This window comes from Enoplosus armatus, chromosome 10 (genome assembly GCF_043641665.1).
Source record: "Enoplosus armatus isolate fEnoArm2 chromosome 10, fEnoArm2.hap1, whole genome shotgun sequence".
NCBI lineage: Eukaryota > Metazoa > Chordata > Actinopteri > Centrarchiformes > Enoplosidae > Enoplosus > Enoplosus armatus.
In genome coordinates this window covers 13790975-13805634 of record NC_092189.1, presented here as the reverse complement: position 1 = coordinate 13805634, position 14660 = coordinate 13790975, and the positions used below count along the sequence as shown (strand labels likewise).

General features: G+C 40.3%; 1 protein-coding gene across 1 annotated transcript; it reads right to left on the bottom strand.

Annotated features, from left to right (window-relative positions):
- Positions 1-743: 743 nt before the first annotated feature.
- LOC139291209 (MORC family CW-type zinc finger protein 3) lies at positions 744-13203 on the bottom strand. Its single transcript, XM_070913175.1, has 17 exons — positions 13165-13203; positions 12951-13023; positions 11321-11453; positions 10577-10797; positions 10111-10258; positions 9208-9361; positions 8009-8137; positions 7310-7429; positions 7098-7201; positions 6653-6781; positions 5984-6100; positions 5303-5380; positions 4595-4634; positions 4088-4479; positions 2960-3473; positions 2148-2326; positions 744-1608 (listed from the first exon to the last, which is right to left on the bottom strand). Exons 1-17 carry the CDS (start codon positions 13201-13203, stop codon positions 1452-1454), a joined length of 2727 nt encoding a protein of 908 aa, XP_070769276.1. The 3' UTR covers positions 744-1451.
- Positions 13204-14660: the final 1457 nt, after the last annotated feature.

Sequence of the window (14660 nt, the reverse complement as noted above, 5' to 3'; positions counted from 1 at the left end):
GCAGCAAATCCCTTTATGAACAACTTAATTTACATTTAGAGATTTAAACATTTAAAACTGCACACTAGATCACTTATTGGAAAGTGAGAAACACATTTATAACTGCATTATTAAAAAGCAGAAGACACCAACCAAAGGATTGTTATTAATGGGTTATAACTTATCTATAAAACTGTAAATTATTAAACAAATATTAATAAAGTCATTAGTCACAATGTATAAACCTTAAAAAAGTGAGGCTTATTTGGAAGCAGTTTGTCTAGATACAGAGAGATTGATGGTAAAACACACTGCTGTCTGCTTCACAAGTAAAATATGTATGTATAATTATTATATTAACAACTTGTAGGCTTTGGTCCAAACTGTAACTATGATTCAATGAAATATGACACATTTACAGAGCTTTTGGCTGATTGTGTGGTGTGCTGTTAATGTTGTAATACATAACTGTACTAGAATATAATAACACACACATCACATTGAACAAATTGCACAAAAAGATTTAGGATTCAACTAACTGATGCTCTGGGTAAGAGTTGCTGGAGAAAATGTTTGTCCAAAAATGGTCAAATGAAATGATTTCCTAGAATGTGGGCACGTGAGAGAAGCATATTTTCATCACTAGGCTTCACTGCCACCTTGTGGGAAATGACAAGTACTGCAGAACTTCAGCATCTCTGATTGCACTGATGAAGAGCACAGTGTTGCTTAACCCTCTGAAAATGAAGAGGCAGTGTACGACAAACGGTTTCAGTATTTTAATGCAAACGTAAAAAGTCAAGACAAACCTAGACACAAGTATTCTTTCGGATGCCACGGGTATAAAACTAGTTTAAATAGTCAATAAAACAGAAGCCAAACAAATACATTACACTTTTTTTCAAATGAAGAGACAATTTCAGATTAAGAGGCTCATATGCATGCAGCAATGGGGCAGGCAGGCTCACAACAAAGTTTCTTAAGACAGAAGAGCAACAGACACATTGTATTCATGATGATGTGACAAAAAAACTGCCACGAACGAGCAATAAGTGTGTGCAGCCAATGAAAGCTTGGCACTAAGACTTTGAAAAATGGCCTTTTTTTCCGGTTAAGTTTAACTATTGTTTTCTTTGTTCAATGCAAAATAGTACTTTTCTGACATGTTTGTATATAACAAGAATTCACTCTTAGCATTGTATACTAATATCACAACATCTAAAATGTAATTTGAGGCACTCTGTGTTACTATAACCAGCAAACGATGAACATAAGGACATAAAAATATTATATAATAGAGTCTGCCCACAAGCACCACCAGTAATAGAAGAATAATGTGAGAATGACATTACTTTCCAAGAGAGTATTAAAATATAATTATATCAGACGTAGTTTTATCAACCCAAGCTCTGCATGAGAATATAAGAAAAGCATATCGATCAGACATCTGCTGGGTTTTCTAACAGTGCTGGTCATAGCTTCAGTGAGTTGACCTCTACGATCTGCTGCAGGATGTTGTCTACGTCGGTGGTCTCCAGACTGATGCCAGCCAGGTCCAGCTGGGGCAGGAGGGCCGTGAGAAGTACCACCACGTTGTTACGGATGCCATGCAGATTCTCCTGAGCCGATCTGCTCGGGGAACAGCTTCGTCATTAAAGAGTTTAAACACCTCAGTTTCTCATGGATAAAATTCACATTTCATTCACTCGTCGGTAAAAAAGGAGAACAAGGATGTCCAAATAAGTGTAAAAAAAAAGGACACGACTAAATGTTTTTGGAGAAGTGAGAGTAGAAAAACACAGTAGAGCGCTGGTAAAGGTAGCAGCTGACATTCATACTAAAATAATCCTGCCAGCTACAAGAAAAGACTACAAGACTTTATACTGTAGGTGTATAGATACAGATGTTAATATCTGAAAGACAGCAGTTTGTCATGCTTGAAACAAACCACAATCTGGGCTGACGTTTAATTTTCATGTTCATGTGTACTTGTGTTGAAATTTATTTTCACTGCTATCCACTACCCAGATTCAGACTCATGATTAAAGCTACGATTGAGCACCTCATTTCTGAGCAGTAAACTCACTCAGGTGTCGTCCAGCACGAGCCAAATACAAAAATGCAATAAAAAAGTAAAAACTGTTTAAAAGAATGCAACATGTACACACCTGCTGTCTTCACAGGCCTCGCTGTCACCGACTCTCATCCTGCTCTGAGCTTCTGTTTTCTCCTTCCTGGGTCTGTTCTGCTCAGGCTGCTCCTTCGGCCCACGTGCGGCTCTCTGATCCTGGACCACCTCCCCCTGAGGTCCCGGAGCCTGGGCCTGGCTGCTGGAAGAAGAGGAGCTCTGATGCAGACGAAGGACAGTAGAAGATTAGTTTGCTGTTAGATCTTTATTTGTTTACAGTAACGAGTCTGAGCAGATTTAGATGAACAAGCATTTCATGTCACCGTAGCAGTTCTTTTTCTTTATAAAGCACTGTGCTCATATTGCTCATGTGTTGTTTTGGTCACATGACTATTGCCAGGACACTGACCCTTGCACAACTTGTAATGGAGATAATAAAGCATTTAAAGCCTGGTTCAGCCCTGATTTTAATACACCTAACAGGACAGTCTGACCTCTGTTACCATCTTTTCTAAATAATTACACCACAGGTTTTTAGTGGCAGTCATATATCTGATTACTTGGGCTATATTTTAACAGTTAAAGTCAGGATAATCTTCCTTACAGTGAAATGATATGAGCACCTGATGAGTTTAGGAACTCCATATTGTAGCAAATATATTTGCCTGTTAAGCAAATTTTAAGCAAATAAATGCTGCAGAAATATTGTCTCCTTTCCTTCCTTTCCTCAATTCATGAGTGACTAAACTGCCTCGCACAGAGAGAATAAGATTTCATTTACAATGTCCATTGAGTTTTGTGATTTATCGTCATCATAATGAGTCTAAAATATCGGGTATAAACTCTGCTGACCTCGTCCACGTCCGTCTGGCAGCCGACCTCTCTGCTGGCTGTGGGTGGCAGCGTCTCCAGCCCTCCTTTTGGCTTTTCAGTGCTGCTATCAGCAGCGGTCATTGTGCCTTGAGAAGTCTTTGAGATTTCCAGACCTAGAAGCCTCCGTAGCCTCTGGGCCTCTTTCTCCAACCCAGCCAGCTTCTGCACGTTAGCCTCCCGGTTGCTCCCTTCTGGAGGCAGCGTTCGGCTCCGTGGCCCTTCTGTTCGACTCAGCGGAGACACCATCACAGTCTGGGTGGAGGGAAATAAGTGGGTCCAGGTGAGGGCGGTGGGTGTTCTCTGTGCCGCGTCACCTGGTCTCTCTACTCGGCTGCTGCTGTCCTGCTTGGTCTTCTCCAAGGACGGTGTGTCGGGTATCTTTGTTTGTTTCTCAGGATTCATCTCCTCTGCCATATTTACTGAGTCGGGCTTCTCCCAGAGACATGGCTTCTTTTTCGCAGAGTAAAATAATGATCCTGCTTTCATTTTGAGGCTGCAGAGAACAAAAGCTAGTCAGTGAAAATGAACTTGCAGACATCCTTGAGACAGATCATTCGTAACACTAAGCATTTCATGGTTTTACGTTATTATTGTGTGATAATACAGCTGGAAACAAAGACAGTTCTGACAATTCTCCATGTTAGCGTCAGGGGTTTTCTGGCTGAAAATGATGCGAAGATGGCACCTCATCCACGCCGTACTGACCCTTTATTATATTTACTTTTTAAAATAAAAAATCACTGGCAATGCATTTGCATTCTGGTCTGAGGGAGAACTGATGCTCTGGGCAATAGTTGTTGTTGTACATGGACACTTTTACATCAGATTTGAGAGTCAGCAGCCAAAAAGCAATGCCTTCATAACAGTGTTCTCAAAAAACACACCCAGAAGACTAATAATAACCAAAGTCGAAGGCATAGTTCAAAGGAAATATGGTAGAAAACTGACAGCAACAATCAACCTCAAATTTTGGAGTGTCCTATATCTGACTTAACTCCCGACTGCATTAAAACACACAGACAACGCAACTTTTTCTCTGCAAGTTTTTCATCAGGAACTCATATGAATTAACAAACTTGCATACAACACGCATGCAACATACTGCACCTGAATGTTTCTATACACTCCTCTTCTCTCTCCATCGGCTCCATGTCTGAGTCCTTCTTCTTGTCTCTCTCTTTCTCTTCAGGCTGGAGATCATGAGTCTCGTTCTCCACATGCACCTGTCCTTCTGTGTCTTTAATGACTGTGTCTCTTCCAACGAGCTTCTGTTTTGTGTGCGTGACTTCAGCTGCGACTGCACTTTGTGTCTGTGCATCGTCATTTGTGTGTGTGTAGTAATCTGCCAGGTCACCAGCTGTCTCATCTTCCAGCGTGTTTTCCTCTGCTGTTCTTATGTGATCAGGTGTGTGTGTGGACTGGAAGGTGGGCTGGCTCGGCTCTGATGAACTGCGCGAGAGGACTTGACGTTTAGCCACTTGGTCCTGGAACGCACACACCTGCAACACAAACAACCAAGCGCACTTACAGTACACACCATAAATCCAGAGGTGGTACAGCAAAACAGTGCAGTGGTACCTTCATCAAGAGGAAAGTTTCTAACTTTTCACAAACCTCCAATGACTTCTCTCGTTTTCTGCTTTTGGGATGCTCTCTGTGTGAAAAAAACAGAGATTAATGATTAAAGAGATTAAATTAAACCTCTCTCACTCAGTCAGTTTTACTCATTTACTCATACAGTTCTGGTTACATACCTAGTTTTATGAACCTTATATTTTTAACATTTTATTAACCTGGAATTCAGCTTGTAAGTTCGTCTGTACTTTATTATCTTGCAACCTATCTATCTAGCTAACTTCAGCCAGATAAACAGTAGCTATCTAAGCTAATTAGCTAATTAGCTTTGATTCCAGCCACTAACAAGCCCTTAACTTCCAATAATTCACAAAGTAATTTTTATATTAGTTGTTTAAAAGGTTTTTGGTATAAAATTGACAACGAACAAAAACAGTATTCTTATGAATAACATGTGACCATGTTTTGAAGAAGTGACTGACTCATTTCAGTCCCTCTGTGTCATTGCCAGGCAGAGTACAGCAAAACTACACTTTTCTCTGCTTGTCAGACCGAAACACACAGTCACGTGGACAACAACCGGAAATAGGAGCATGAAACTGATAGATGGAAACTACAAAATGGCACATGAACCCACACACACATACATGCAGGAAGGGCAGCAGTGTGAAATGCCTGTCCATTTACACATTCCCGCACACAAAGACAGAGTTTGAGAGTTTGAGAGGTCAGAGAAATGAGATTTACTGCTTCTTGTGGGTTTTCTGGTAGCTGGGTGTTAACAGCTCCTCGCTGTCTTCTGCTTCCTCTGGTGAGGAGCAGCTTCTGAAAAACAAAGAGACCTGGCTTAGCAACTCAACTACTGCTAAAGTTAGCCTCAGGGCCTTCCTGTTACAGCCAACACACACACACACACACACACACACACACACACACACACACACACACACACAGTCTCCTCTGTCCTCCTCTGTCTGTCAAGGCACATGTAGATGACTTGAGCCTCACTAGAAGGGAGGCATTTTAAGCCTTTATTATAGACAGAAAACAAGGTACAATAAAGGTCCTCAGCCGGACTCAAAGTTATGGCTCATGTTCTTAACCCCTTAGCCACAGGAGGCGCTCCAACAGTTGACTATTTAAAGAGTCACTCCAGTAATTTAGTGCTGCACTTTCATAAAGTTGGGGGACTTACAAGATACAAATTAAAAAAGGAATGGTTGAAAATCGATGCAGCAGAAGACGGGATATCCTTACTTTTAGTCCCTAGCATGGGTCAAGAGCCACAAAACGCCCTATCCTACATTTCCCACAATACAACTCAATAGTGTCTTTCATTAGACCCTTCCTGCCTGGTAAATGCCAATTTCTGATTGTGCCTGTTATTCAAGAAAATAATGCAGGACAGAAATAATTAGAAATACACACCGGTAACGTGGATTGGGGTTCTGGCTGCAGTTCCAGCTTTCAGGAACCTCGTTGTAATGACTTCCAGGGACGCTTCGCCACTTCAGGCAATCTTCACACTGTAACCACACGGGAGCCCTGTAAATATGGACATGCATGTGTGAGAACTGTCAGCTGGCATTAGAGGGGAAGTCCATTCACCAAAAAGAATTATTTTACATGAACGTGTCGCTCAAAAAGTTACATAGAAGACAGAAACATTTTCTTGTTCAGTACACCGTATGAATAAAACTCAATTGGCTATAAAGGCTCGTGCCTCAGCATGTTTTCTCCTCTTTGCCACAGTCAAGAGAGCAGCTCCAGAAGCAGCGTTCTTCTCTGGTTTCAAGCTTTGGGGAGAAATGACCTATTTTCACTTTCGATTGAACTGACAAGATCCTACATGAGAGGGTGATCAACTGACCCGCATCGTCCTGGAGTTTTACTGTCATTTTATTTCATTCTATAAAAGGCTTGTAGAACACGGACCAGTTGTTTTCACTCTCCCAGTGGTTTTGACAGTTTTGGTATACAGATTAGAATCAGATTGACCAGATTAACTTGTTTTTCACACTTATAATAATAATAATAATAACAAAACATTTGATTATAAGCACCTTACATGTATTATGAAGTCACTTTGACACTCACTTGACAAGGTCATGCTTGTCTTCATCTTCATCTCTCTCTAGAGCCTGAAACTCTCGCTCTCTGGCCTTCTTCTCGGTCACCTCTTTCCAGTAGTCGTTGAGTTTTAGGCCCAAAGCACCGAGGGTGAGTCTTGGGAAAAGGAATGAAAGGAAAAGACAGCGAGTTGCTTTAACTGTTCTTCCTAATATCATAAACACAACAGTTCAAGTATCAGTATGTTAGGCAAATATATTTCATGACAAATATTTCGTGTGGCAATTGAAAGCACCTCCAGGAAGAGCTGCATGAGTCATTGGTGCTATGTTTGCTCATAAATACATCTGCTGCATGTCAATCATCAAGTAGCTGATTAACTTTGTAGCTCACGTTAGCCCAAAAATGTCTTGTGTGTGTCTGATTTTGTTTGTTTTGTGTGTGTGTGTGTGTGTGTGTGTGTGTGCTGTACCTGTATTCTTTGGTGTATTCAAAGTCTTGCTTGTTGTGAGCAGGTTTGAGAAAGTTGCACTCGATGATACCGATGACCCCGACTCCTGCCCTCTGACCTGAAGTCTGCAGGATGTTGGGAAGTGAGATTTAAGCTTCCATTAATACTACAGTCAGAGGAGAACAGTGCGCTCGTCATGCATGAAGACATACAGCAAAATCCTTTTCCTCTACCTTCAGCTGGCAGCCCACTTTCTCGTAGGCTTTAATGAGTCGGTTCCTGTGGTACATCATGATGCCGTAGTGGTCTTTGTTTTTTGGGTTCAGCCCAAAGGTCACCTTCACCTTCTCTTTCTGACAGACAGCAGTCAAGGTTAACAGCACGGGACATCGGAAGGTTGCAGAACATCAGGTGATGTAAACATTTTGCAAGCTCAAGATATCAGTGGTGAACAGAAGCTATAATTTGCGTTTTACGGTTGATACTAATTAAAGGAATATTCATGTGAACAAATATGTCCTGCAATTATTGAAACTATAATCAAAATAATATAATCGTGTAGAAAAGATTCATGTAAATGCCTCACTTACGTCAAGAACTTTCAGTCTTGTATTGTGCAACGTGCCATGCCAAACCTAAACAGTAGACAGCAAATTCACAGTTCCCAAAACTCTCCATTTACAGTTCTTGAGAGGAGACGAGACGACAACAAGAACTATAAATGTGAAACTATAACGCGTTCTTAACAGATATGAAAACAACATGAATTGGAGCAGTGAGGCTTGTTTTCATTTTCCCTCCTCAAACATCTGTTAAATACCACAGATATTTTTGCCTTGTCAGATCCCAGCAAAAGCAACACCGCCTGATTCATCTTCAAAGGCAACCAACTTCCCACTTCCTGTTTGCATCTGAATACAGAGTAGGGATACACTGAAGTGGGGTTTGTATACATCATGCTCAATGTGTGTCAGCCTCTTCGACACCAGTTTGGCCAGATTCTTCTTCCCCCTCAGTATAATCTGCGTCCGCGGCTTCAGATACAAGATACTGAGGTAGGCCTGAGGCAAACAGAGAAACACAGAGAGAGTGTAAAAAGTAAGACATTTCAAATTTTAAAACCTACTGTTCTTTTTTGGTCTGACACCATCTGTTAACACTCTTTATTATCATATATTAGCCTTAAGGTACATTATAAGTTTTTAAATCGCTTAATGAACTACATGTAATTATGAATCTTACAATTTGAATGTGGCTTTAAAATGAAACTGGGGCAGTGTTACTACAAAACCACAAGTACATCTCGAGTTGGGAAGACGTACTCAGGTTCGTGCTTGAAACTAGTGCGCACACACACATGCACACTCAGGCCTGTATGGGGACTGGTATTTCCTATGTACTGTAGGGGCTTACCCAAACCTAAACCGCAACCACTACACCTCTTACTCTCTAATCTACTCTAACCCTAATCATTAATCCTAAAATCATGCAGAACGACTCTAAGTGCCCAAATATCGACGCTGTGCAACGTAAAGCATGAGGCATCATATCTTCCATTTAGGTGATTTTGACTTTTTTGGATAAATTGAAGGATTAAGTGTTCCTTTATGGAAGATAAATAAAGATAAATAAACTGTTTAAAATCCACTTTAATATCTGAAAAATGCATTGTCACATTTCTTAGCTCATGAAGCAGAAGACATTTTGGAGATACATAGTTTTCATTGGGCAGCAAAAATGTGTTTTTAATAAACACTATATCACATTAATTACCCTTTCTGTATAACAAAATGGAAGCTATAAAGGAGTGAGGCAACCTCCTCTTGAGAAATTCATGCATCTCCATCTGCTGAAGATACAATTGAAAGCTCCAGAGCAGCTACTAAATGGACCTTGTGGTAGTATTGTTTTGTCAACTGCTGTTTCCATGGTCACGAATGAACTTTCAATCCCAAAGCCAACGGAAATGGAAATATGAACATGTACTAATTCCATGGCAATTGGGCAAACTCCACCTGCTGATGACAGAATTGTTCTTATCTAGTGGATTGAAACTCTATTAAGACACTAAACACTGTCCGAGTTGTTTGTAGTGATCACACAGATGACATACTTCTTCTTCTCCACTCACCCTGAGACTGTAGTGAATGTCTGGGATGTTCTGTTCGGCTCTCAGGGATCCACTGTTCCTCAGACCCCTCTTCAGCTCCTCGATCTGAATATCCGGCAAACGGAAGTCACTCACATCGGTCTCAAAGTCGATCTCCGGCTTGCTGTCTTTAGCCCTTCAGGGTTGTTGTTAAAACGGACAATAACACACTTTTTATCTATTATTTTTATCTTATTTTTTATTTATACCTTTTTTTATCGCAGCAAAAATAAGATCTGGCAGATCTTCCACTTCACCTGCTACACAAATGGGGTTTGAATGTATTTACTGGGCCCCAATGTCCAAAGCAATATGAGTGCATTGCCTTACACTGGAGTTCAATCAGCATGATTTTCTTCACTCTGGCTAATCTTTATAGGTGCAGTACTTAGTATTTGACTCCAACATAAAGAGGAAGTCTGAGAAACTCCTTAACATGAACTGTTTCTCTCGAGGAAAAGGAATTTCAAATCTTTGAGTTGAAACTTTCTGTGCCCTTCATACGACGATATGAGGATTTGTCTTTGAACGTGAATCTTGTTTTGCATGGATTTGTCTAAAAGAATGATTAAACAAATCTATATGAGTACATGCTTATTTGCCTGTCTCTGTTTGAGTGTGTGTTTGTCAGTCTCACATGACCTTCCCTCAACACATCTAGCTACAAACTCAAACTAAAGGAATGTATGCTTATTGGCTGTGTTGCCCAGAGTTAGATGAGAGAATGTAGGTAAATATAAAGCTACTGCCAGGAGACGGTTAGCTTAGTATAAAGACTTGAAGCAGGGGGAAACAGCTCGCCTGGCTCTGTGCAAAGGTAACAAAATCTGCATACCAGCATTACTTTCAACCTAAATTCAGCAGGAGTAAATGTATGTTTCCAACCCGCGGATGTTCCAGATTAATATCTTGGTGCCTTTCTTGGAGGGAATGGAGTCAAAGTGTGCATGTATCTGCTCATGGGACGTGATGATGGAGTGTTGGAGGATGGCTGCCAGGCTGGCCTCAGAGTCCTCGGTCACCACCAGAGACTGTGACACTGAGTTAAGGTCAGGACATAAAGGAGCTTGACAGGCGACAAACATTTTCTCTCAATCAGTGGGAACAACGTGTTTTATGGCCCTTTTTTACCTTCAGCTCTCTCTCTTCCTGTGATGCCTCCAATCTAGCCGCCCTATTTGCATTTAAGTAAATCACACTGTGACATCCAAATTGTATGCTGTAGATCCTTATGATAATGTTCTTGATGGTTTCTAGTAATTATACCAAGAAATCACGAGGAGACGCTGATGTTGAACACATCTTCTTATAGTTTTCTTCCCATGCCCTGTTGTTGTTTCATGAAGGATATTGGTTTGCTGGCTGAAGGGGACAATGGGGACAATGACAGCCTGGGCCTTGATGTTTTCCAGGTAGGTCTGAGACAGCATTCCCACAGTCTGGCAGCCGCCGTTCTTGGTGAAGATGAGTGCATCGCGGCCCAGACGCATGGAGCCGGACTTGAAGCCGTTCCCATAAACGCCGATGGCCTGCTGGCTGCCCTTACCCGAACCCTTTTCTGTAAAACCAAAGCTGGACATAAGAGTGAAGGGGAGAGTGAGGAAATACAGATGTGCGTTACTGTGCATATTAGAGATATAACTAAAGATAATAATTTTTGTTATAGAATAAACTGTCATCATTAATAATAGTAGTCATTTAGACTTGCTTGCTTTGTGTAACTGACACTCAAAAATGCAAAAACATTTAATTTCCAATGATATAGAACAGAGTAAAGCAGCACATCATCACATTTGAGAAGTTAAAACAAACAAATGTTTAGCATTTAGCCTATTTATATATGTCACTCGAGTATTAACCAACTAAACGTTTCAGCTCTCAGTATATTATTTGTGTGAATTTGATTGACACTGAGACAGGGGGGTCTATGTGGTGTGTGTGTGTGTGGTTTGAGAAAGAGACACCAAATACAAAATGTAAAAATGCAGGTGAGTCACTCTTTGTGGTTTAAATACAGAAGAAAGGAAGTGCTATTCAATTTTTTGTGCTTTTTACACGTTACAACTTTGCGTGGATATGCATGTGTGTGTCTTACCTGAGCATCTTGTGCAGTTTGTTGGGGGTCATGCCGCTGCCATTATCAGTGAAAGTTAGACAGAGGTGACCGGCTTCATCAACCACATCTATCCAGATCTGTTTAGCAGACACACCAGGATCTGATGCATTGTCTAGAACATGAGAGAAAGAAATGAATTAACTACACGGAAAGAGAGACGGTCAAAAAGAAAGTGAGTACTTCAATGATTCACATTGATTCAGTGTTTCTGCTAAGTGGTCCTGTTACATTAATTAGCTAATGGCAACACAAAATTAGATAGCTTAATTAATTAACACATGAAATAAACTTTACCTTTCCAGTTATCTTTTTAAACTTGTTCAAAATGAGGTACTTAGGTCAGTGTTTACAGGAAATAACAAAACAAAAGCCATGAAACAAACACTTAAAACTACACTTACACTTACAAATGCAAACTTTACACATATTAGTTATGACCTACACTGTTTATTGCGATCATTTAAATGCAGTTGATGATAACGTTTTCATCAAAATGAGTGTTGCTGGTCAATTCGATCAGCTGTAGCTAGCTAGCTAATGGCTAGCAAATTAAGCTAACGTCAGCTCCAAAAGTTGGTTGAAAAATAGTAGGTCTTCCTAATAACATTAAGGATGACTGTGGCAAGACAGTGTGACAGTGTGCCAACATGCACAATACCAGGACCCTGAAACTGAAGCAGCTAAATGGAATTCAGCCGAAAATGAACCAACCTTAAAATATATGATGTTAATTCCTTCAGGGATAGTCAAAGAAATTAAGTGCTTATAAATATTTATTATATTCTAGTTTTAGTTTACTTCTCTAATCTACACCATGCATCTATTTTTATACTTTCCTTGACACAAATAAAGTCGATCTCATATCCTAATCGACAGTCCCACAGGCACTCCATTTCTAAACATTAGTTTATTGATGCTAGCATGTAAACTCCAGGTGTAATCACCACTGACTCTGCTGTTTGCATCATATGATCAGAGAAAGCAGAGATGGTGCACCTGCACTCATACAGCAGACACTCCCACTACTGCTCCTGCTAAAATGCAGCAGCCAACAGACGGCCAGCACGTGTGGACCAATGAGAGAGCACACAGTGGAGACAATGTTGACATCACAGAAACAGACGCTTTGTATCACGTGGAGGGACAAACTGTACTGAAGTCCAGACTCTGTCCTTTATAACACAGAGATCAATACCACAAAGAGTCAAGATTTATTCATAAATAACTTAATCACTGTGTACAAGTTATTAGACTTTTAGGAATTATTATTACCATTTCAAGGAGATAGCTAAAAACATAAATGACAATAAGCTCAATTTTCATTACTTAATAACATACTTATTAATATGACACTCATGTACACTGTGAACACACGCTGACAGACGTTATGTCAGGCGTGTAGCACTCACTAACTCGTTGAGGGTGTGAAAGAGGAAGTCCATTCGGTTCATTTTAGCACAAATGTCTGTTTGACACACAGTACACTCTGCGTGCGACAGCGGAAGAGTGCGTGAAACCATGAAAAGTCGCAACAAGTAGAGCGCCGCACATCTGCAGGTGTACAGGACTGTTGCGATCCCTCAACGTAACCCTACATGATGAGACCCACCTATTAACTCCGCCACGGCGCTGAAGGGCCAGGTATGACTGGTAGAGTTGCTGTTCAGGAAGGAAGGACTCATCTTGAAAAGAAAAGACTTAAGTCAGTGTAAGTTTCACAGAGTCACGGTCATTCTTCTGCCCCTGCAGCAAAAGTCATTTTGCAAGTAAATGTGACAGAGAATACACATCCTGCTTAGAAATGACAAAACTGAAATACATACGGAACTCAGACGAATCCCATGCTCGCTTAACCTCGCCATGTTTTCCGACTGACTGTGTGTTTTGCCTCTTGAGGTGTCGGTGTATTTTTTTGTTTTACGCAGGCACGTAACAAGCAGTGGGCGTAGCGTCCTCTGGGCGAAGTGTCATAGGAAGTCAACTGAGAGACGACAGAGAAAAATCCACAGGCTCACTGGGACACAGAAAACACACGGTTCAAGATGATTAAGGCTTTTAAAAAAAAAAACTTTTATATTTCTATTGAGAATGCACCAAATGGTCTCTCTAAACTTAGTATGATTTATTTTAATAACTTCTCTGTGACATTGTATCAGTCAGTGTGTCTCTTTGGGAACCCAAGGTATAAAATTTATAAAAAGCTGGCAATTGTTTTTTAATGCAGTTATCTCGAGATTATGAGTTAAGTAATTCATTACCTTGATAAAACAAGTTTTTATCTCGGATAATTGACCATTATCATCAGAAAAATGAGCTTTGTTATCTCGAGATAACGAGATAATCAACCCTTATCACGAGAAAACAGCTTTGTTACCTCGAGATAACGAGACAATCAACCCTTATCATGAGAACAGCTTTGTTATCTTGAGATAATGAGATAATTAACTCGTGTAATTGCAAGCATGGCCGTTCTCGGCTTCCATATTAGCCTAATTGTGGGAAAAATTTAAAAAAACTCAAGCACCAATTAACACCAAAATATCACAAAAGGAAGAGTACACCTCTTGTCACCATGACTGAACGTTGCGTTCAACAAACTAAAGCCAAAGAAGGCACTTTCAGCTGAGCGTGAAATAGCTGTCATCAGAGGTTGATACTTCAGCTTCTGTGTAAACATACTTTCCACCTGGCTGTAATCAAACAACTGCGAATCTAGAACAAGTGTAATAAGAGAAACAACCAGTTTAACTGCTGCCACTTTAGTTTTGGTGTTATTTTTCTCAATGCCCTGCTGCTTCTGTTTCCTGCAGCTGACTGTTGTGACCTGTCTGTTATTAGCCCCCCCCCCAACAATGCATCTCAAATATAACAGATAATTCAGTTTCAGGCATGTATACACGCTGACTGATTATACATTATATCCTGCATACATTATATTGCAGTATAAAATATGGCACATTATATCTTTAGTTTGACAGTTTGTTTAGGCGAAACAGGACATGTCATGTTGAGTAACCTGCCTGACCAGAAAGAGATTAATTGGCATGAATGAGCCATGAGGACAAGCGGCACCGGTAGTTTGACAAGTTTTTAACTTTCGACTCTGCCGGCAGATTAAGTCGGACTAACCACAAAACAAAACCAGTTCCATTTCTTCAACATTTGAGATGATGACACAATGAAGCAATATATCGCCATATAAACAAGTTGTGACAAAATTTGCATTCTCATATATAAATGGCAATAACAAATTGAATTTGATCAAAATAAGAATTGATATATAATTTATAAGAATATTTCCAGTTATCTTTTTACAGTA

Bases quoted from the DNA above. Each gene is read 5' to 3' on its own strand.
- LOC139291209 (XM_070913175.1), bottom strand. From the start codon at position 13,203: ATGGCGAGGTTAAGCGAGCATGGGATTCGTCTGAGTTCC. The intron at 10,259-10,576 runs ATATCCTTCATG...ACTCAGTGTCAC, and splicing joins CCCCTTCAGCCAGCAAACCA to AGTCTCTGGTGGTGACCGAG. The intron at 5,381-5,983 runs GTGTGTATTTCT...TTTGTTTTTCAG, and splicing joins AACCCCAATCCACGTTACCG to AAGCTGCTCCTCACCAGAGG.